Below are 25,792 nucleotides of genomic sequence, written 5' to 3' on the forward strand. Positions count from 1 at the left end.
CTTTTTTTGATTGACTATTTCTAGAAACAACACTCCAAAACTAAAGACATCCAATTTCTCTAAAAATTGCCCTTCCATTGCATATTTAGGAGACATATAACCACTAAATTTCAACAATAAAAAAAATCCAAGTCTTGTCATCTCAAATTTTTGTATTAGTAGCTAAATTGAAATAGCCAAACAAAAAGGTACACTTACTAAGTTCCAACAATCCTATTAGTATTGGCTTGGTCTTCTTTACTTTGAAAAATCCAGGCCATACCAAAATCTTATATTTTTGGATTTAACTCTTTATCCAACATGATGTTACTTGCCTTTAGATCTCCATGATTAATCCGTTAATCTAGAATCCCCATGAAGGTAGAGCAAACCTCGACTAATTCCTTCAATAATGTTGAAGCGTTTGCTCCAATTTAGAAAATTTTCTTTGAGTGGATCTAATGAATTCTAACAAAAGAAAAAAAAAAAAAAAAAAAAAAAAAAAAAAAAAAAAAAAAGAAAAAAAAAAGAGAAAATGAGGATTAAGCTTACAAGGTGAACAAACATGAACTTTGCAGTAGTTTATTTTGGTGGAAGTTGTCGGAAAACTGTTTCAAGTGAAGTACAACAACAAAGAATATTGTTCCATTATCTCATAATATCCTATTTCTGTCAACACAATTAAAAGAAATATAACATATATTTTTGCAATAGAAAAATAGTTTCAAAATTAACTAACCGAAGAGAAATGCATCCAAACTTTTGTTTGGCATGTATTCATATATCAACATCCTCTCATCTCCTTCGACACAACAACCAAGAAGCCTAACAAGATTTTGAAGTTGGAGTTTAGAAATTACCACCACCTCATTCATAAATTCCTCTAACCCCTGTGAAGAGGTTCTAGAAAGTTTTTTTACTGCAATTTCTTATCCATTTGACAGTTTTCCCTATAAACAAAACTTAAATCAATTTCTTATCCATTTGACAGTTTTATTAATATTTAAATTCAGTCACATCATCCCTATCATTAAATTATTTATATGTTCTCTCATTTTCATTTTAAAAATTAAACATATAATACTTTACTTAAATTCTTTTGAAGATATTTCGGAATCAAGGACCCATGCATCCAGCACACGTGAATCAAGGCTCCTTGAATCAAGCAATCATACCAAAGCTGGCAGCCAAAGTCAAATACGTGCCAAATAAAGGAAATCCCTCAATGGGATATTTTCATTTAATGTAAATATTATAATGGCAGATTTGTTGCCTTCCATTGCGTATAAATTCAATATATATATATATATATATATATATGAAAGTCCCCACCACACATTTGCAGTGTGTGGGAATTCAGAATCACTTTACTCTTTTTAATTCAAATAATAAAATTGTCCTCATGAAACGTTGCAATGTATCAAAGGAAAAATGGAACACAAAAAACACATGCCAATTTAAAAACATTAAATTTTAAAAAAAGAATTGATAAGGATATCAGGCCAAAAATAAACACAAACAAATTAATAGTTGTGGATATACTAACTTAAAGCATGGGTCCATGACTAGTAAATCTTTAGAAGAGCAACCATTACCCACTACACGGGGCCGAATCCACCCTGACCAAGCTTGTTAGAGAGATTGAAGTTGTTTGTTGCACTCGCTAGCTTCTCAAAATTGAATAGTGGTAGTTCCTGGACTTCAACTTCGTTCTTGTTGTCACTAGGAAAAGTTTTCTGTGATTTCCCTTTGTTGAACAACAAGAACCCCTTTTCTTTCTTTTTCCTTGCTGATTTACAGTACAGTTGTGAGTGATTATCCACCTTCACAGTAAGAAAGTGCAAATTGGAATAGAAACTGCTCCTATGATCGCAGTAATTGTGACAACTATTACACTAATTCAGAAAAATAGTTAATTAAATATGGTTTTTTTCCGGTTTATTTATTTATTTATTTTGGTCATGTAGATTGTATTTTACAAGGATTTCATTAGATTGGGGAGCTGAGGTGTTATGTGGGTTGGGTTGAAGTTGGAAAACAAAACAACTCACCAAGTTCTGAATAGGCAACACAAACGTTGAGATCAATTCCGGCGCTAGAGAATTTCTGTGCGTCAATTAAGCTTCCTGTCCATGACAAACAACCAGTGCCAATATTAAATGCGTAAGCTGTACAAGGGCAATTCTATAAACACTGCTGTTTGCAATCAGATTCAAGAACAAATGAGGAATCTGCAGAGTCTGGGACTTTCATCATATTCAATGTCACAAACCCATCCATTTTACCGATTTCACCACCGGTGGCAACCCTCTCACACTGCAATGGTGTGCTCCTCACACATCCACCAATCCAATTCCCTCTATTCCATTCTTCTGTGTTATTTGGCTTAAACCCCAGTAAACAGCTGCAAATTGGCAAACTCTGTGAATTGCAGCTACCAAATGCCCCACACCACACTAACCATAAACATCATACTCACTCTGCAAAGCTTTCCACACGACCTTCGAATTGTTCTTGTTATAATTCCAAATTATCTCCTTTGTATTTCCTTGCACATTGAGGGATAAATGTATCAAAGAATAGTTCCCATCAGAAAACATAAAAGAAATTGTTCCTTCTTCTTGATCATCAATGAGACTTAATCCGTTCAGAAGTCGTGAAAGCATAGATGGTATTCCAAAAAAGAGCTGACCATTCCATGGACCACTCTGCGCCAATATGGGCTACCATCTTTCCATATGAATACTTGAGGAAGAATAAGTGGTTGAATACTAACCAAGAAGCTTCCAATGCATGGACAAGAGTGTATCACAAGGATGTTGGAAACTCTGCCATATGATTGTCCCTGTAGTGTTTTGTTACAAGACAAGGTTCCCTGAATACAAAAGCTGGGCAGTTGAATTGGGAACAGAGGTTGTAACATTGGCTGACCAAATTACCTCCTTTTGTCCGTTTAGTAGCACCAGAAGTCCGTCCACAGATATAGTAAGAACCCCAAAGAATCATGGTTTGTCTCTGTTAGTAACCCATACGACAGTGAACACGAAAATGTTGTTATACCATATTCCGAGGGAGCAATTGGTAGAGTTTACTGGACTGAACAATCCCAGTTTGAAACTACTCCCATTGGAAATTATATAATCAGGGTCTTTGATGGATTGAGAAGATGTGATAGTGTCTATGGCAGAAGCCGCAGAACCAGATTCTAAACAAATGCAACAAAGGATAAACAACAAATTATTCTTGCTAAGAAGTCCCATAACTTGTTCGGGACAGCAGAGTCTTATTCTTGTAACAATTTACAACTTTGGATTGGTAGTTATCTGAGACACAGGCTACCCAAGTACCCATAATATAACTTTTAAAAGCCTAGCTTCAAATAATTTTAAGGAAAAAATAAAATTGCAATAAACAATGTATTTAGGTTTTTCTGTCATTGTCTCAAGATTAGAAGTTGCAGTGCGGATTAGAGAATATATATATATATATATATATTTATTTAGAGAGAGAGAGAGAGAGAGAGAGAGAGAGAGAGAGAGTAGGGCTATCCACTGGTCGGGTTTATGCCCAACCCGGAACTGACCCACTAGAATTGAGTGGCAAACAATGCCGCCGACCGCCGAAGTAATCAAATTGGGTGGATCAGACCATCAACGGGCAGCATGCAGGTCAATCAAGGTTGAAACTCCAAAAAAGGGTGAAAATCCGGCATGAAAACGGTGAAAATCCGTCCAATATCTTTGAGGTTTCTCCAGATCTGGTCTAATCTAGGCCATTTTCGACAAGATCTTGGCTAAATCCGATGAAATCTCACCGAGATCTTGACAAAAATGGTCTAGATCTCACCAGATCTACCAAATATTGCCGGAAATCTTGTGGGTCAATCGGATTGGTTTGATCGGATTCTAGAGAAGGAAAACCAACATCTGACCCGCCAAACTCGAGTTTTGGAGGAACAAACTTGGTGTCGACTGCCGGAGAAGTCGGAACGGCGGGTGGGTCGAGTTGGCCGGGTCTCTGGACAGCCCTAAGAGAGAGAGAGAGAGAAAGGTTTAAGTTACACTTGGTGTAATTCTTGTAAAGTTACACATTTTTTACACCATAGATTTCTAAAAGATCTAACGGTTAAAAAATGCACCATTAAATGTTATTGCTTTCCACTTTTGTCTCTCTCCTTATTTTTTGTTTTTCACTTGATTAAAGGGCACTTGCCATTTTCAACAACCCACTTTTCAAATGAGTCATTAAATTCTCTCCACCCAACCCACTTGATTTGGCCTTTTTTTTTTTTTTTGGATAAAGATAACAAAGGCACGAGGACAAATCCTTCCAAAAATGATAATACAATAATTCTACACAAACTTTAACTTTAAATTTAAATCCTCACAATGCCGAATCACGAAGATGAGAAAAGACTTTATTAAAATTTAAGAGTAGAAACTAATTTCTAATTCTATATCCTATCACCATAGTGAGGCAACTTCCTAAAACATATATTGGTAGAACAATTGCACTCACCCACAACCACAATAATCTATAGTAAAAAAACACTTCCAAATTAATAGCAATAAACCATAAAACTACAACTGCAACCACCCAGAAGAATGTGCTCTCTTAGTTTCAGTCAGCTCTGGACTGACCAACTTGGGAAGAAAGGATGATGCCAACAATGAGACCATAGAGAGCCAGTGCTTCGGCGAAAATAAGAATAAGAATCATCCCAACAAAAAGCTTTGGCAGTTGTGCATTGGCTCTGAAGTAGATTAGTATGGTTTCTAGGTTGTTGAAAATGGCGTGTGCCTTTAATCAAGTGAAAAATAATAAAACATTAAATAAGGAGAGAGAAAAAATTGCTAGTATTAATTAGGAATGAAGTGGAAAATAATAGTATTTAATGATATTTTTTTAACTGTTAGATCTTTTAGAAATCTACGGTATAAAAAAGGTGTAACTTTATAAGAGTTATACTAGATGTAACTTGAACTTATCTCATATATATATATATATATATATATATATATAGAGAGAGAGAGAGAGAGAGAGAGAGAGAGAGAGAGAGAGAGAGAAGACGTATCAAAACTCTTCTCCGACAATTAGTAACCAAACTGGTTCGTTCCATGCAGTATTAAACATGGTTTATCTGTCATTGTCCCAAGATTAGATGTTGTACAGAGGATTAGAGATTCAGAAAAAGAATTGGTCAACAGGCTAAACTACATAAGTTGCCTTTATTTATTGCTTTTCTGGGTATCTTGCTAGTGAAATTTTTTTCATTCAGTTCAGGTATTTTATTTCCTTTGGCTTCTTCAAGCAAGGATTAAATTGAAGTATTTTATTCTTACAAGTCCCATAACTTGGGTAGCGACAGAGGCTGTTAGCTACACAAGCACCCCTAACTTTTGGAAGCCTTTAAATAATTTTAAGGAAAAAAAAAAAATCAAAGGACACCCATCAGATTCAGAGTTCTTCTGGGAAAATTAGTAATCATAGGGTTGATTCCCTGCAGTATTAAACAAGGTTTATCTGTCATTGTCACAAGATTTGAAGTTGTTTAACAATTTGATATGGGGATTAGAGATTCAGAATCAGAAATAGAATTGGACAATTGGGCAAATGGCCATTTATACTTTGCCAGATCTGGAATATTTTACCTAAACAGTCTAAACTACACACTTTGCCTTGATTTATTGCTCTTCTGGGTCGTCCACTAGTGGAATTTTTTTCTTTCAGTTCAGGTATTTTGAAATTTCAAATATGTGTAAAAACACCCTTGAACGTTTAGACCCCCAAATACAAAATAACCAATTCAAGCTTTATGACAAACAACAAGTGTGCGGAAAATGAACATAAGCTATAAACAGAATTGGAAATAAATCTAAGCCAATTATAAATCACATCCACAGCAGAAAATAAAAGGCAAAGATAAAGGGAAGAGAGATGCAAACACAAGGACAACACACGATGTGTTATCGAAGAGGAAACCGAAGCCCTCGGCGTAAAACCTCTCCGCCGCCCTTCAAGCGGTCAATAATCCACTAGAAAATGTAGTTGGGATACATGAACAGCAATAGACCCTCCAAGCCTAATCTACCCGATGTACCTAAGCCCTCCAAGCTTCTTGCTCCAACGAGGTTGCGCCGAACCTTTTTCTTTTCTAGCTTACCGGATTCCGCTATAATCCATAGCATCCGCCATCCTTGGCATCTTCCAATGCTTCCCAAAGTTCCAAAAACACTCAACACTCTAAATGGGTGTGGGTAGTGTTTGGATAGAAATCTCCTCTCAATAGGTATGACAATGAGAGAGGGAATGAGAAGAGACTACAAAGATTTTTCTCTAAGAATGAGTAGCTCTCTCTAATTAGGTAGGTGTTTTGAAGAAACCTCTCTTAGGGTTTTTCTTTCTGAATAGCCACACTATTTTGTGGGAATGAGGGGTATTTATACTGGTGTGAGAATGGAATGCAAAAAGTCAGTTTTTCCAAAACAGAGTTGGCTGGCGACTTGACTGAGTTGCGAGTTCAAGCCGCGAGCTAACTTAATGGCCAGTCTGGATTTTTGTCCTGTAGTGCTCTAGGTGGCATGACTGTTCAGCTCCCCTGCATGCTCTGCGCGTGTGCAACTTTTGGTGGCTTGCAAGCCGCGAGCCTCCCGCGAGATCAAGCCACGAGTCCCTGCTTCACTGCACAGTCTTAAGCATTTCTTCACACTCTCTCACACACTACCCTTACATGATTCTCACCTAAATACAGGGTTTCTAAGTGCTGTATTACAAGCAAATTTGTCATGGAATAAAGCCAACACATGGTTGATTAAATTCAACCTTACATATTTTATTGCCTTTGGCTTTGTCAAGCCAGGAATAAGTAGAAGTATTTTATACTGGTCAATCGAAAAATGATTTTTTGTTTCAATCTATTGGTAATATCAATTTAAAAAACTCTTTAGTACCAAACTGAAACCAACTATTCTGTCTTAAATAATTAACAGGAACACCGAAGCAACAATTCCCATGGCTTTGGTTGGCTGATGAGAGAGTCAGGGAGCCTTGCAGGACCTATTGGATTTCCTTTTTTACAGTGAAAAACAATACTACTACTGCCCTTCTTCCTTCACGCATGTGATATGGTCTACACAGTACATACATCTTAAAATTTATACATGTGAATTTCACTTTATGCTTTACAATTTGATCCAAAAGGAAAGCTCAATAACAAACAGGACAATCAGATGACTTGATAAGAAATCTGGAATGCTTAATTCTATAATTTTGTCTATTACTTTTTTTTTTTAATCATTTGAATGATGATTTCTCTTGGTGCTGTGTTTTGTGTTTCTTAATTAATCTCCTAAGAAATCCCATAAACTCTCAGATTCATTCGCCAAAAATCTGCTTTCAAGATCAAACAACACAAAAGAACGTTGAGATTGACCAAAATATAATCAATCAATTTTCCTAGGATGAATTCAAATTTTTTCTCATTATTGAGATCTTTGAGCTCCTTTTTTTGAAGAAAACAATAATAAAATGATGTTGGTCATGGTTTCGCTTGAGTGTAGACTACATATGCCCATCTAATGTTGATAATTTAAATTGAACATTAGAACATGCACATTATGTGTTTGAAAAAATGTACACACACACACACACACACATATATATATATATATATATATATAAAAGAATTAGAAACCATAACTGAAAATATCTAAATAAAATTGAAAAATTCTCAAGTGCATTTTCTCCAATATAGCATTTAATAAATAAATAAATAATTTGCAAGTTTCATATTGTAACATCCCAAAATAAAGAACCTTTCAATAAAAAAATAAAATAAAATAAAATAAAAGTAATTATCATAAATTTTAATCTTGTCAGGTACATAAAATCATAATGAATGACATAATATAAAACTATAAATAAATTAGTTTTTTTTTTTTTTTTTTTATGCTTTTTGGGTAAATAAGGACAAAATTTTTTTTTTTTTCAGAAGTAAAAGAGGGACTAGGGCCACTAGGGGAACCAACTCTGAAGCCCATTAACATCAATAAGAACTCAAATACCGAATAGAGTTCCCAAGTTATACAAAGATAGGCGGCCCAACATGCGCTCAAGTGAACCTGTCTGAGCACAAGATGGGCTTGATAATGGCATAGATTACAACTTTGGCATTACATTCAAAGAAAACAGATTTGCATCCTTGATTAGCAACAATGGTCAATGGAACTCGGATTTTTTGAATGGGATTGGCTGTGTTGGAGTGAATTTTTTTGGAAAGAGAATAAATGTTCCATTGCTTTGAAGCAAGGTGAAGGAGGATGAAGTCTGTTACTTGGTTGATTTTAGTTGTGGAGAGAAGTTGAGGATTGTAGGGACCCGTGAAACAGTCAATATATTAGTATTTGAGCCTGATCCAATGAGGTAGCAAAGACTGTTGTTAACCAATGGAACAGAGTTTGTGAATTCCTTTCCAGATGGGAGAAGCTGATTTCTTCAATTTTGAAGATTGGAATGGGCTACCACTAAAGATATTTGGATTTGAGAATATGAACCCATGTCTTACTCTGCAATAGAAGCTACTGATGACTGATGAGCCCAACTTAGAGATCAAGGCTTTATTTAGATCATCAGTTCTTCTGAGCTGAATAGCTTCAGCTGATTTAGATTTACAAAGTGAAAACCATGCTCATAGGTGCCTATCTTAATGGCTGAAACCCAGAAAAAATCACGGAGTATGTTTTCTATTTTGTGTAAGATATTCTACCGAGCTAATATGAAAGTTCATTTGCTATAAGTAGGTGCCATATTAATTAGCAATTTTGTGTCAAAGAGAGGTAAATCATCGTAAGTGTTCCAAGAAGAGAATATGGCTTAATGGCTTACTTCTTCATAGATTGGACTAATATTGGAAATCAAAGAGGGAACAGAGGAATCTGTATTAACACCATATAAGATTCTTCGGAAAGTGTTCAAAATGAATATGTAAACACGCCTTGACTATGTCAATAACATATGCTAACTATCTACCTTGTACCTTTGTAAAAGTAACATTGTTAACAGAGAATTTTCTTTGGCTGCTTTGAGTGGACTCTCTGTCTAAGGCAATCTGCCTTTCAGTAAATGCCGGCTGCTTTGGACAAGGAAGATCAACAATCTCACTTTTAAGCATGGAAATAACAACAGATACAATTGGCCTATCTTTGGCAAATTCTTGCACACACAACAGGCCAACATGTATGGATCTCAAAATTTCTGTTTCAAAGCATGGTTCAGATATCATTGGGTCTATAAAGGCTACAATGTTGTCTGCATTCCACAATTTCCATGCTTGGAAACATGAAAAGAAGATTGAAATTCTTAGCATTAGTAATAAAACTTATAAGAAACAAGCCTTGGAGGTTTCAAAAATAATGATATGAGATAAGGATGACTTACATGTCCTAAAAGGCTCATGGACTGCTCATCATGATAAAAGCTAGTGTTTCTTCTTCCACTAATTATCTCTAGTAACATCACCCCAAAGCTAAAGACATCTGACTTCTCTGAAAATCGTCCATCCATTGCATATTCAGGAGACATATAGCCACTAAATTTCAACAACAAAACACAATTAAATCTTGTCATCTCAAATATTAGTATTAGTACCTAATTGAATTGGGCAAACCGAAAGGTACTTACTAAGTTTCAACGACCCTATTAGTGTTGGCTTGGTCTTCATTACTTCCAAATATTCGAGCCATACCATCTGATATTTTTGGATTTAGCTCTTTATCCAACAAGGTGTTACCTGCCTTTAGATCTCTATAAATAATCCTTAATCTAGAATCCCTATGAAGGTAGAGTAGACCTCGACCAATTCCTTCAATAACGTTGAAGTGTTTTCTCCAATCTAGCACATTTTTTTTGTGTGGATCTAATGGGGAAAAAAAAGGAGAGAAGAAGAAGAAGAAAAGGAGAGAGAAAGAAAGTTAGGATTAAACTTACAAGGTGAATGAACATTACGTTTGCATAAGAAGTTCATTTGGTGGAAGTCATCAGAAATCTATTTGAAATGAAGTACACTACAAAGAATAATGTTCCATTGTCTCATAATACACAATTTCCATCTGCAACTAAAAAATGTTATCAAACTTAACTAACCGAAGAGAAATGCATCCAAACTTTTGTTTGGCATGTATTCATAGATCAACATCCTCTCTTTTCCTTCAACACAACAGCCAAGGAGCCTAACAAGATTTCGATGTTGGAGCTTAGAAATTACTACGACCTCATTCATAAATTCTTGCAACCCTTGTCCAAAGGTTTTGGAAAGTCTTTTTGTAGGGAATTCAAACGAAATTCCCAACCTGTGAGAAACAAAAATAGAGAAAACACACGCCAAAGAAAACAATCACACGCACAAGACAATATTTACGTGGTTTGGCAATTTGCTACGTCCATGGAGTTGCAGGGATTTCACTATTATCAGGAAAGAATACAGAGTACAAAATTGCGGCTACAATACTTTTTTCTCTCACCCTCAAGAAGGCGGCAACAACAACCTACAATCTTAAAAACCCTAATCATGGCAAAGTCTGTTTCTACATATATAATTCGGGTCGGGTCAGGTCGTCAAACTGGATCAAACAAAACTAGGCTCCACAAAGCCCAACAAATCTCCCACTTGGAGACTAGTTCAATCACCAACATCAAACTGCTATCCTCCAAGAAACAATCCCTCATCCTTGCAACTCATCCTCCTGTCCTCAAGCTAGAAGACCAATTGAAGCTGCACACAGCTTCAACTTCTTAATGGTGACACCCTTAGTCAACATATCTGCCAGGTTCTTAGATCCACAAATCTTCTCAAGTATTACTAGCTTATCTTCAACAAGGTACCGGATAAAGTGGTATTTTGTCTATATATGCTTCGACTTTGAATGAAAAGCCAAATTTTTGGCTAGAAAAATTGCACTCTAACTATCACTGCGTAGAATGCCCATCTCTTGCTTCTTCCCCAATTCATCTAAGAAGCCATGTAGCCAAATCATCTCCTTTCTAGCTTCAATTGCTGCAACATACTTAGCTTCTGTAGTAGACAAAGTTATAATCTTTTGTAGATTTGAACCCCATGATATAGCTGTACCACCTAGAGTAAATACAAATCCAGTAGTACTCTTTCTACTATCAATATCACCAGCAAAATCAGCATTTACATAATCCTGCAGTTTCAAACTTGCACCTGTGAAACAAAGACATGTATCTGATGAACCCTTCAGATATCTCAGAATCCACTTGACTGCCTCCCAATGCTGCTTTCCAGGCCTACTCATGAATCTGCTCACAACTCCCACTGCATGTGCAATGTCTGGCCTTGTACACACCATAGCATACATCAAACTGCCAATAGCTAAGGCATAGGGCACCTTGCTTATATAGTCCCTTTTTTCTTCTGTCTTCGGTGACTGTTCTTTGCTTAGTTTAAAATGACTACCCAAGGGTGTGCTCACTGGTTTAGCATCATTCATGTTGAATCTGTTGAGAACTTTCTTCACATACTCTAACTGTGAAAGTTTCAATGTACCATTAGCCTTGTCTCTAATGATTCTCATACCAAGGATTTGCTTTGCAGCTCCCAAATCCTTCATTGCAAACTGCTTGGACAATTGCTTCTTTAGATTATTAATCTCTTGAATGCTAGACCCTGCAATAAGCATATCATCCACATACAACAGTAATATGATGTAAGAATTTTCAAAAGACTTAACATAGCAACAGTGATCAGCTTTACATCTCTTGAACCCAATTCTATGCATAAAACTGTCAAATTTCTTATACCACTGTCTAGGAGCTTGTTTTAGGTCATACAAGCTCTTTTTCAGTTTATAGACTATATTCTCTTGTCCCTGAACAATAAACCCTTATGGCTAAATCATGTAAAGATCTTCCTCCAAGTCACCATGAAGGAATGATGTCTTCACATCTAACTGCTCAAGATGTAAGTTTTCTGCAGCCACCATTCCCAGTACCAGTCTGATTGTTGATATCTTCACAACTGGAGAAAATATCTCTGTGTAGTCAATGCCGTCCTTCTGTTGGAACCCTTTAACAACTAATGTGGCCTTGTAACGTTTACTACCATCATGTTCATTCTTTATTCTGTATATCCACTTGTTGTGCAAAACCTTCTTTCTTATTGGCAATTCAGTTAGTTCCCATGTCTGATTCCCTAACAAGGAATCCATCTCATCCTTCATGGCTAACTCCCACTTGCTTGAATTCTCATCTTGCAAGGCTTCATCATAACACTCTGGCTCACCACCATCAGTCAACAGGAGATAATTTAAAACAGGTGAATAACACTATGGAGGTCTAATGTTCCTGGAAGATCTGCGAACTTCAGCTATAGGTGTACTCAGATCTACCTGTGAATTTACATTCTCCTTATCTTCGTCACCCCTTTTCTGGATAGTGCTTTCAGTCAATTCATCTAAGTTGACAAACTCAGATTTCTTTTGATATATCTCTGTAACATCTGACACTACAGTTAACCTGTCCTTATACATAACCTGTTCATTAAATATCACATTTCTACTTCTGATGATTTTCCTGTTTTGTTCATCCCAAAACCTATAGCCAAATTTCTCATCACCATAGCCAATGAAAAAACATATTTTAGACTTTGCATCAAGTTTACTACGAGCATCAGAATCAATATGAACATAAGATACACAACCAAAAACTTTTAAGTGTGAAAACTTTACCTCTTTACCGTTCCAAACCTCCTCAGGAAGTCTAAACTCCATAGGAACTGATGGTCCTCGGTTTATTAGGTAAGCTGCAGTGCTAACAGCATCAGCCCAGAAAGTTTTGGTAGTCCAACATGCAACCTCATACTTCTAACACGCTCATTGAGAGTTCTGTTCATACGCTCAGCCACACCATTTTGTTGTGGTGTCCCAGGAATGGTCTTCTCCATCTTAATTCCATGTGCATCACAATACTCACTAAACCCTCCATCTATGTACTTTCCTCCATTATCTGACCTCAAACATTTTACTTTCAAACCTGTTTCTGTCTCAACCATGGCCTTCCACTTCTTAAAAGTTTCAAATACATCAGATTTATTTTTCAGAAAATAAACACATACCTTTCTGGTTGAGTCATCAATAAATGTGATGTAATACCTTGAACCTCCAAGAGATGCAACCGGAGAAGGCCCCCACAAATCAGTGTGTATTAATTCCAATTTTTCAGCCTTCGGTGTCCTGCCAATTTTCAGGAAGCTCACCATTTTCTGCTTTCCTAAGATGCAGCTTTCACACATGTCAAAATCAATGGACTTCAATTCTGGTAGTTTTCCTTTTGACAGCAGCATCTTCATCCCTTTCTCACTCATGTGACCAAGTCTGCGGTGCCATAGGCTTGTATCGGTACTTGTATCAGCAACTGCAATTATGTCTCTTGGACTTGAGGTCATATATAGAGTACCAGTCTTCTTTCCACGAGCTAATACCCTAGCTCCCTTTGTAACCTTCCAAGTACCACCAATAAATAGTATTGCATGCCCTTCATTATTAAGTTGTCCAACAGAAATCAGATTCCTCCTCAAGTCAGGAATATGTCGAACCTTCTCCAGTAACCAAACAGACCCATTGGGCAACAATATCCGAACGTCTCCCATACCCACAACATCCAAGGCTGAACCATCAACAAAATACATCTTACCAAAATCACCTGTAACATAATTCTGTATGATTTCTCGGTGTGGAGTGTTATGAAACGAAACTCCTAAATCCAAAACCCAATCATCAAGTGGACTGTCTAATGCAAGAAGTAATGCATCCTGTACCTCTTCTGTTACAGCATTAGCAGAATCATCTTCATTCTTCTTCTTAGGACTTTTGCATTGGTTCATAAAGTGACCTGTTTTCCCACAATTCCAGCATTGTACTTGTTGGCCTGATCTAGATTTACTTCTGTTTTGATTAGAATTTCTGGATTTTGATTTGCCCCGATTTGAATTTTTGTTATTACCTCTACCTCTTGTCTCAAGGTTTAGTGTAGAACCAGATCCTGAGGTTTCGTCTGCATCTCTTCTGCGAATCTCCTCAGCTAGAATTAAATCTCGTATATCATTGTACTTGAGCTTTTCCTTTCCTGTAGAATTACTTACTGTCATCCTCATTGCCTCCCAATTGTTTGGCAAAGAAGCCAAAACGATCAGAGCACGAATCTCATCATCAAAATCAATTTCTACAGACGACAATTGATTTGTAATAGTATTGAATTCGTTCAGATGTTGTGCTACAGAAGCATTCTCTGCCATCTTCAAATTGAATAATTTTTTCATCAGATGCACTTTGTTGTTTGCAGACGGCTTTTCATACATACCGGACAAAGCCTTCATCAGATCTGCTGTGGTCTTCTCCTTTACAACATTGTGTGCAATAGACCTAGACAAAGTTAACCTAATAACTCCCAATACCTGTCTGTCAAGAAGAGCCCATTCCTCAGCCATCATAGCCTCAGGGTTTTCCCCTTGAAGCGGCAGATGCAACTTCCTCCTATAAAGGTGATCCTCGATTTGCATCCTCCAAAATCCAAAGTCTATGCCATCGAACTTTTCTATTCCAAACGCCTTTCCTGCTTCCTTTGCCATTGCTCCCACTCAAACCTAACCCTAGGCTCTGATACCAGTTGTAGGGAATTAATCCAAAGTCCCAACCTGTGAGAAACAAAAATAGAGAAAACACACGCCAAAGAAAACAATCACACGCACAAAACAATATTTACGTGGTTCGGCAATTTGCCTACGTCCACGGAGTTGCAAGGATTTTACTATTATTAGGGAAGAATACAGAGTACAAAATTCAGTAAATATCCCATTAAAAACCACGTAATATAATTCGGGTCGGGTCGGGTCGGGTCGTCAAACCGGATCAAACAAAACTAGGCTCCACAAAGCCCAACACTTTTAACAGCAATTTCTTGGCCCTCTGACAATTTTCCCTACAATAAAAACATCAAATCATTAACTAGATATCCAAATTATCAAACAAGAAACCTCTGGAAGAGCGACCATTACCCAATATACGAGACCAAATCCACCCTGCCCAAGCTTGTTAGATTGCTGGAAATTATTTGTTGCAGTCGCCAGCTTCTCAAAATTGAATAACAGTAGCTCCTGGACTTGAACTTGGTTCAGGTTGTCGGTTGTCTCCAAGCACATTCTCAGTAGGAACTCTTTGACGTGCTTCCCCTCTGTTGAACAACAAGATTCCATCTTCTTTCTTTTTCCTTGCTGATTTTCACTACAGTTGTAAGTAATCTCTAATATACAACTACTTTTCATTGTGTTAATTTTAGTCAGAATATTACCTTTTTGTTTAGCCATCCATCTCCACAACAAGTAAGTGCATATTGAAATGGAAGCTATTCCTATGATCACTGCGATTGTGACAATTTTTATCACATGTCCCTCTGTATCTGAATTTTTTTTTTCGAGAATTTGTCCCCTTGTATCTGTAAATCAGGAAAAAAGAAGTATTACACTAATTCAAACTGTTACATGGCTTGAAGCCTTGAAATAAGATCCGTGTACAACACATGAATAAATTAGTTAAGGACTCAACTTCCACCTGGATTCTGAGAGTGAGCACCAAGGCAATTGTGCACCAAGTTATTTGTTGGCCTACTCTATCAGTTCTGATATGCGGCATAACCTAATATAAAAGGCGCAAACTCACGCACATTCAATATATATAGGATTGGGTTCAAGTTACACTTGATGTATTTTTAAGTAATATTACACCACGTAATAACTCTTTGTTAGATTAATAATTTGAAAATCTCATTGTTCGATTACAAGTTCTCCATCTTCTTAACATTTATGTCGAATTTCATGTAGGATATTATTTACTATTTGATCAATAAACTCATCTTTAATATATAATTTTAAACTAAAAAAACTTACATTTCTAATATTTAATTGATGACATAGTTATTGATCTTTGATATCAAAGTTTGTGAACATGGAGAGTATATGAAGATAATGTAATTAAATGGTGAATTTTTCAAAATTCACACCCAATAAAAAAAATATTAAGTAGTGTAACATTGCTTAAAGTTACACTAAGTAATAGAGCTATAAATGAATCAAGCCGATCATGAACAGCTTGAACTTGGCTCGATAATATGCTCATTCATATTTGTTTGTTTATAAATAAGCCAAGCTTGAGCCTTAGTTTTAGGCTCGTTTAATAAACAAGCCGAGGCCAAACAAAAATTTTTTGTTAACGATCAAGCTTGTGAGCTATTAGGCTTGATATAAAACAATTTAAGAATAGACTCATTTATAAGTTTATATGTGTTAGCTAAATATATTCATTACACTTGTCTTAATAATGACGTGGCCAACATGGGACCACTACCCATTTCCTTAATTTTTTCATTTCCTCTAAACTGACCAAGAACCACTTTACACTATAGTTACATTTAAAAATTAATTAATTAAGTGGGCCACATATGATCATTCCCTATCAATCATTTAAAGTAAAATTATGAATCATGTAAGTATTTTCTCATTCATAATAGTTACAAACAAGTATTTTTCTAGTTCTTCTCCATCTAACATGAATGTAAAAATTGTCTTTTGAACAATTGTTGTAAATTTTTAATTTGAATAATGACTAACCATAAGTAGGACAAGATGCATGATAAAATTAGTATACTATTTTCTTTTTCTTTTTTCATGATTTTAAAGATTTAACCCTTTGATAATGTAATTTTTTAAGATCTCAAGCTCAAAAGCTTGACCTAAGCTCAAGTTTGAACTTGATATTAAGCTTGAGCTTAACTTAACTAATTACTAAAGTCAAGCCAAGCCAAGTTCAAGCTTTTTAGATTTCTCACGAGCTCAAGCTCAAACTTTATTTTTAGGCTTGTCACGAGCTCAAGCTAAGCTTGAGCTTTTGACTTTTCCTGACAAGTGAAGCTTGAACATGCACTACTCAACAAAGTTCGGCTCATTTACAGCCCTACCAGGTGATCTACTCTCTCAATTTTTTCTTTTAAACAACGAACATTATTTTGATCTTTTGCAAACTATATTTTTTTAGTGAAAATTTCCTCTTGATTTTGCCCATGGACGCAGGCATAAGGCCAAATCACTTCAATTAATTGTAGCATTACATGTGTTAAATCTTGCACACCTCTGGTTAAATTGATACAAACTTATAAATAGAACTCACCCTTGAAAACTGACTTGTAAGGGATAGGTGTCTAATAGTTTATATACACATGGTTAAGCTTACAATTAAGCTATGTAGGACACTAGAATCATAACATACCACCACACTTCATAGCTAACATCCACAACAACTTACTCTATATACTAATGGCCAAATGGTAGCCCTTTCTCTTTTTTAATGGCTCCACTCATCTATCAATTATTCAATGACTTAGTAAGACATTTTAATCTACCCTTTAAGTAGCCCCCTTTGAGATTCTACCACAAACCTGTAACTCATTTGATCCCATACTTAATGAGTTACGTTCAATTACTTGACGTGATGGTTGGCTTTGATACCAAATAACATAAGCACATGGATAGAACTCACACTTGAAAACTAGCTTGGAAGGGGAGGGTGCCAAATAACTTATATACACATGGTAAAACTTACACGTAATCCATATGAAACACTATCATAACACAAATCTTCCACACCTTGATCATAGATCAACCCTGCCCAAAACCAAACAACAACACAGGTCAACCCATACCAAAACCAAACAACAACACAAATAACAAATCTCTCTCTCTCTCTCTCTCTCTCTCTCTCTCTCTCTCTCTCTCTCTCTCTAAGAGAAAAGAGCAAATGTTTGTAAGTTGTGAGTGTCAATCTCTTTATTATAAACTAGTTGCAAACTCACGCGATGTGTGGGAATATATGATTATTTTGAGATGTGATATAATATATAATTGTTCTCTAAATTTTATTGTAGATAATTTGTCCTCTCAAAAAATTAAACAATTTACAAAAGTAGTTTCTATCTCTCTATTTTTACAAATATGTAATTTTATCAATTTTGGAATTTTTGAGTGATATTATTCTTTTTTAAGTGGTTCATATTTTTCTAACTATTATTATGCTGCATTAGATTTCCTAATTTCTTTTGGCAGAAATAAAATTTTTAAGTTTTAAATTTATCATTCAAATTTCTCATTCTTTTAAGGAGATTATCATAATAATTAAAACTTATCATATAATTACAATTGATATTACTCAAATAATAGATAGGCACATTCAAATACGTGGCCATGTAGATTATATTTGATATAAACTCAAATTCTCACTTCCAAACTAATGATAGATTAACTAAAAAAAAAGATCAAACCAAAGTTATAAATGGGAGAGAGAGGAATTGTGATGGAGAACTCAAAAAATAGAACACCAAAATATATCAACCAAAAGTAAAGATATTATAAAACATAAAAATCCATCAACCTAAAGTAGAGTTATAAGGAAAAAAAAATTAAAAATCTAGAGAGAGAGAGAGAGATAGCATAATCACTTTTTTTTTTAGGAGAGAATATGAGAGGGAATAGCAAATTAATAGAATAAAATATAATGAGAAGAATATTCAAAATAAAAGGTATAGTTGTAAACATAAAATTATCCAAGTCATGCTATGAAATAAAATATCATTATATCATATACTATATTTACAATAAAATAGGATCACATCTAACATTCAAAGAAAAAAAGATAATAGTGTTATTTATTTTTAGTTTATGCTCACCTGAAAAAAAATTATATTCCACCACTGTATTCATATCTGTATACTAATGCAACATTCAACACTAGGTTAAAGGGTCCAGTTCCACTCCCACTTTAAAAACCATATGTCAATTTCGTAAAATTTAAGAGATAGAGATAGCAAAGACAACAATTTATTTATTTTTAGTTTACTTGAAATGGACTAAATAGACCGATCGAATTGAATCGAATGGACCGAAGTGGATCAAATTGGACTAAAGGGGTGCTCATTATCTCTATCTCTTGAAGTTGATAAAAATGACATATGTTTCTCTAATTAGGAGTGAAAATGAACCTTTCGACTTGGCATTGAATATAACATTAGCATACAAATATTAATACAGTGGTAGCATATGATTTTTTTTTTTTTTTTTTTTTTTTTTTCAGGTGAGTGTAAATTAAAAGTAAATAAATGCTACCTCTTATATTACTAGCTGTTTATATTACATATATTTTATATTATAAGTCACATTTGGGCTCAAGAATATATAAAGTCATGGTAGTGAAAAGTGATGGTCTTATCATGATTAAGTTACAATTATTTTTGAGAATGTGTTAATGCATAATGCATTTTTGCTTATATATTTTAAAAATGATGGAAAGAAAATAATGTCATGGTCAATTATATGGCTTAACAGAAGCGTAATAACAATAAATATTATGCTTCAACTTTTAAATATTATATAAATTTATATATTGTGTGTGTGAGTGTGTCTGAAACTGATTGAGTGTATTATTATTACTATTATTGTTGTTGTTGTTGTTAAAATGTTATTTGCGTGTATGTGTGCATGTGTAGTATAAATATAACATAAATTTATATAATTTAATAATAAATATTTGTTATAAAATTAGTGATTCAAGAATAAAAAATAGAAGACAAAGGCCTTGTAGCTGAATTGGAATCTCCCCATATATAAAGTGCTTGGAGGTTTAGGGGGGAAAGGGTTCGAGCTGCGGGGTCAGCAATATGTTGTAATTATCTCTCAAAAAAAGAATAAAAAATAGAAATGTTAGTTATTGCTCAAACATTTGATCTATTGAGTAGACACTTGGTATATTATTTATGTATAGATAAGTGTATCCATGTGGGTCAATAATTAACACAATTTATTATTTAGTTTAAAATATTTTTATAAAAACAATGACACTGCATAAAAATAAAAAGGTTATACAACCTTAACAAAATAAAATAGTCACCCCTATTCACATTGACAATAGATAATGTAATGAACTATTATAGAATGATTTCAAAATTTAAAAACTTGTAGAAAGAAATTATAAAATTTCATATATTTGAGTGTTTTTTTTTTTTTTTTTGATAACTCAATATTTTTTTTCTCAAAAAAAAAAAAAAAAAAGTTTAATTTAAACTTCTTAATAACCCTTCACCAAAACTTTTTGGAGCCGCCGAACTCACAATTATTGGCTGCACACAACGAACAGGAATTTCTATCATTCAAGTCCGAGAAAAAAAAAAAAAAAAAACACAACCACCAACCACGGGGCCAGCAGTGAATGATTTGACAAATAAACCACTTAAAAACTCACCAAGTTCTGAAAAGGCAACGCGCTGGTAAAGATCAACCCCACCGCTGGAGAATTTTTGTGCGTCAATTAGGCTTCTAGTCCATGACAAACAAGCAGTGCCAGTATCGTATGCATACGCTATACAGGAACAGTTCTCCAAACACTTCTGCCTGCATTCGTCCTCAAGAGCAGAAGAGTAATCTGCAAAGTCTGGAACCTTCATCATTTTCAGTTTCAAAAACCCATCCATTTTGCTGCCTTCACCGCCAGCAGTATTCACTCTCTCACACTGCAATGGTGTCCTTCTCACACATCCACTGCTCCAATTTCCTCTATTCCATTCTTCTGTATTCCGTGGCTCAAACCCCCCTAAACAGCTGCAAATTGGCCAACTTTGTGAATTACAGCTTCCAAATGCCCCACACTTACCATAAAAATCGCACTCACTCTGTAAAGCTTTCAACACCACCACCCAATCCTTCTTCTTATCATCCCAAGATCTTTGCTCCATATTTCCATTCGAATTCTGGACTAAATATATCAAAGATTCGGTCACATAAGAGAAACTTAAAGAACATGTTCCTTCTTCGTCAGTTTCGATACTATATCCGTCGCCAAATGCAGAATACATATTTGGTACTCCAAAAAAGATCCGACCATTCCATTGACCACTGCGCCAATATGGGCTACGGTCTTTCCAAATGAAAGATTGAGGAAGACCAATATTAAGAGGATCAAAACCTGAAGAGAAGCTTTCAATGGATGGATCAGAAGGGCTTTTCCATGATGTCAACTGAACTTTCTTACCTGTTCTTGCATTAGCACTTGTTTTCATCTTGGGCAACATTGTATTAGTAGGAAATTGAAAACCTTCCCATATGGTTGTCCTTGCTGACAGTTGCTGTGTTGTCTCGCAAGACCAGGTTCCCCGAATCTAAAAGCTGCGCACTTGGATTGACAACAGAATTGGTAACATTCGTTGACCAAAGAATCTCCTTTTTTCCATTTAATACTACAAGGTTGCCGTCCTCAGATATAGTAAGAACCCCTGAATAATCCTTGAGGGGTTTCTCTCTGTTCGCTACCCATACGACTGTGAATACAGAAATTCTATTATACCATATTCCAAGATATCGATTTGTTGATTTCACTGGGCTGAAGAATCCCAGTTTGAAAGCACTCCCATTGGAGATTATGTAATCAGAGTCTGTGTCTTTGATGGATTGAGAAGATCTAATGGTGTCTACGGCAAAGCCAAAGTTTAAACAAAGGCAACAAAGGACAAACAAGAAGTTACTCTTGCTAAGAAATCCCATAACTTGTTTGAACCTACTTGGTGTGAGAATGCAGGAAAGGGTTCAGGAAGGCTTTGTTTATTTAACAATTTACGGTGGATCTTTTTTATTTCTTCTTTGCTTCATAAAGCAGTATTTCTGAAAAGTCCGGTTTTCTAGTAAAAATGCTACTCCAGAATTTCGCAAGTCTAACATCTCAAAAAAAATAAAAATAAAATAATAATAATAAAAGAGAATAAATTCGGTCCGTGACGTAAAAGACCACTTTTACGCCCTCCAATAGTGATGTGCCATGTCATATTTTTTATGTATTAAATATTAAGCACTTCCACACTAAATCAATCCCTCTTCAATACAGAAAATCAAAGTCACACTTCTTCTTCAGTTATGGCCATCAGAGGTGGAGGACAACTAGTGGTGGAGGAAGTGGACCACAGAGGAGCCTTCGGGAGTGCCGCCGACAACCCTCCAAACCCAAGGTGGACGCTGCCCAAGACAAAATCAAATCTAAAAAAACGAAACCCACAAAATCAAATTAATTTGGAAAGAACGAAACCCACAAAACCAAATCTAAAAAAAGCTACTCCAGTAGTAAGATTTTAAAAAAATCTTTGATTTTTGAGTTGTGTTTTTAATCTGGATTGGCAACTCAGGGAGTGGTTGTTGAAGTGAGCTTATATGGGTGGTGTTATGGACTCTGGTGCCATTTGGTTGTTGAAATGGGCTCATGTGAATCGGAGAGAAAGGGAGCTAGTGAGAGAGAGAAGCGAGTTTCTAAGCCACTAACAGTGGTTGCGGGTGGCAAGAGTCGTGGAGCTTGGCCGGCAACTGGAAATGAGGGAGCTTGAGAAGATCGGCTATGGGGCTGGTCCGATTAGAGAGGGCTGAAGCAGATGGTGAGCTTGCAAAAATATGACGTGGCACATCATTATTGGAAGCGTAAAAGTGGCCTTTTACGCCACATCCAGACTGAATTTATTCTCTTCTAAAAAACAATACAACTTACCACACACAGTAACAACTAAATTATAACTTATTTCAAAATTAAAAATTAAAACCTCCTCCTTATTAGAATAGGTAACACCGATTCAAAAACCCACCACAGATGCCGCCCCAAACGCCGTAGATGCTACCATCACCATTGCCCGATTTACTCTCCTAGGCCCAATAACATCAAAAACAACGTATTCTGAACTGATGTCCTATAAAAAAAAAAACAAAAATTAAAAACAAAAATTTGGACGTTGATCAAGGCAAACAAGTTTGCGAAGCAAAAATTGGTTGACAAATATCAATTCTGAAGCTTCAAAAAAGAAACCCAAGTACATATAATCTTTGATATGCATTGGAACTCATAGCCACTATGAAGACCAAATTCATTTTCCTTAAAAAATTCATTTTTTTTAATGGACTAAAATTTATGTTACAAAAATTCATTTCATTAATCTGAACCACAATAAACAGCAAACCCAGCAACACAATTTCATTGAATTTTTAGTTAAAAAAATGGTTTTTATTTTATTTTATTTTTAATTTACTTTCCAAGCCACAAGACCGAGTATAAGATTTACAAAGGGTGCAAGCTGAACCACAATTAAAGCTGTTGAATAAATATATACTTTACTAGAGGTCATGTAGACACATACCTTTGGTGGAACAGATCACCAAATTGCTGGGTCTTTCTCTTTGCTTGCTTTACGAACTCCTCACGATCTCCTTTGTGGAACACCTCCAAGTCGCAGGAAAGGCTACTAGAGTCTCTCCTATTTTCCACGCTCCAAATTCTAGGGAACAGTAGATGATGTCCCAGAGAGATGGCTTATTTTGAGAGAGCACTCAAAACTATACGTATGTCCACTCACTGTGTCTAACCACTATCTGACTGATGTAGGAATATTTAAATACTAGTAAAGATTCACTTACTATTAGATATATGTGATCCCTAAAAGATACCGTCTTTTAAATTTAAATGACTCCACTACTGATATTGATAACTCATATCAATATCTGTTAAGTTCAAATTTAAACTTACTTATCAGATAACCCATGTGGACGATCCATGGGCCATGGTTTATGGGTTGGATCAAAACCAGCCCAATTTCTAACATCTCCCACTCGTCCACACTGGGTACTATAGTTAAAACTGGCTCCTCTCAATCTCTTGTCCAATCTTCTCTTTATACAGAAAAATAGAGTGTGCGACCTGACGAGAAGGTGTAGGATATGAGTACTATATTAAGTCACCATCTAAACTAACATAGTACATCACTTATAGTATCTCGTCTATGCCCCAGATTATTTGATCACACCTGATCAAGTTTCTTTAATCCCTCATGAGTTCAAAACTCAAAAGCAAAACTTGATCCAATACCATATAATATGCTCATGATTATATTGAAAAACAAATTCCTCATAATTGCCCGGGTTATGAGCCATAAAATAAATGGTGTGTTCCAAATAATCTTCCCCAGACACTCATGTCAATTCATTTACACTTGACCGCTTTCTTAGACATGCTCCGCGAGACCGTATATATCATGGCCCTGAGATGACATGCTAAAGTAGCGACATCAAACATTCACTTCATGACATAGTTCTAGGTCGAAAAAGGGCACAGAATGGACCATATAATGGTCGACTAGGGCTCACATAGTGACGGAGTAGGGATCTTTCCAATCACTCCCTTAATTGGTCGGCTATAGCACATATAGTATAATTTGTATGCTACGGTGGAGCTCCCACTCAACTGGGCTTGTGACACTCAAACACCGTACAAATCTTAGTCCAATTGCCACAAAAGCAACCAACCTGATTTTCTCAGCACAGTTACACATCAAGTTCCTGTCCAAGATCTCACATTTGGCTTTATTCAAGCTTCATGAAGTTGTGGATACACTTCAAGTGCGACTCCCATAAGTCTCATCTTAGCCTAGCTAAGGCGACATTCATTATATTATCTTGCACGCCTCCCTAAGCGTCAAGATGATCACTTACTTGATTTACAGAAAAACAAAGTGATCATTATGTCTCATCCTGCTCGCTACTCAAGCGCTAGGGTGATCGTCTATGTGAGTAGATCGATCTAAGCCTGGTGACATATTCTCAAATAATGTGTGCTCAATATGCAATCAATTACATCACAAGATGAATCAAAATGAATAACATCATTATTGCATAAAGTATGAATAAACATAAATGTCCATAAGGTATCCAAAAAACATATCAAATCCTACAAAGTCCCAAACTCCTAACATGAGCCTGAAAGGCATCTCTAGCAATGGCTTTAGTAAGTGGATCAGCCACCATCCTGCTAGTGGAGATATGTTGGAGGATCACCTCTCCTTGTGTAATAGCAAGACGAATGTAGTTATAACAAGTCTGTATGTGTTTCCTTTTGCTATGATACTTAGGATCTTTAGCATGAGACAAGGCTGTCGTATTATCACAATACATCTTTACAGCTTCATCTGCAAGAGATGTCACCCTTAGGCTTTGGAAAAATCTCTTTAACCAAACAGCTTCTTGTGCTGCTGCTGAACAAACAACATACTCAGAATCCATTGTGGATAAAGCAATGCAAGATTGTTTCTTACTGCACCAAGAGATAGCTGCACAACTAAGTAGAAATGCATAACCTGTAGTGGACTTGCGCTCATCTCTATCACTGGCCCAATCAACATCAGAGTATCCTCTCAATCTCAAATCTCCACCCTGATAGCAAACAATGAGATCCAATGTCCCACGAAGGTATCGAAAAATCCTCTTAACTGCTTGCCAATGAACAGGTCCTGGATTACTTTGATAACGACTAACCATACCAACTGCAAAACAGATGTCTGGTCGAGTACACAACATAGCATACATCAGACTTCCAACTGCACTTGCATAGGGAACTCTTGCCATTTCTCTCTTTTCCTTTTCTGATTTAGGGCAATCTTCAAGGCTTAATGTATGTCCCTTCTCAATTGAAGTGTCTATGGGTTTGGAATTATGCATACGGAATCGTCTAAGATCATCTTTATGTAAGTTTCTTGAGACAAACCAAGAAGATTCTTTGAGCGATCCCTGAAGATCTTAACTCCAAGCACATAATTAGCCTCTCCCATGTCCTTCATTTCAAAAATAGAGGACAACCACCTTTTGGTGGTGACAATCATCTCCATGTCATTTCCAGCCAACAAAATGTCG

At 35.8% G+C, this 25,792-nt stretch overlaps 1 protein-coding gene and 1 pseudogene across 1 annotated transcript; both read right to left on the minus strand.

The window, feature by feature from the left end:
• Window positions 1–1,577: 1,577 nt before the first annotated feature.
• Window positions 1,578–21,625, minus strand: LOC115991239 (annotated as a pseudogene).
• A 3,201-nt stretch (window positions 21,626–24,826) lies between these two features.
• Window positions 24,827–25,507, minus strand: LOC115991240 (secreted RxLR effector protein 161-like). The gene has a single exon (XM_031114969.1). The coding sequence runs from the start codon at window positions 25,505–25,507 to the stop codon at window positions 24,827–24,829; it is 681 nt and encodes a 226-aa protein (XP_030970829.1).
• Window positions 25,508–25,792: the final 285 nt, after the last annotated feature.

The sequence above is a fragment of the Quercus lobata genome, chromosome 5 (assembly GCF_001633185.2).
Source record: "Quercus lobata isolate SW786 chromosome 5, ValleyOak3.0 Primary Assembly, whole genome shotgun sequence".
NCBI lineage: Eukaryota > Viridiplantae > Streptophyta > Magnoliopsida > Fagales > Fagaceae > Quercus > Quercus lobata.

What these genes read in the sequence shown, in the direction of transcription:
- LOC115991240 (XM_031114969.1), bottom strand. Translation starts at nt 25,507, where the DNA reads ATGGCAAGAGTTCCCTATGCAAGTGCAGTTGGAAGTCTGATGTATGCT.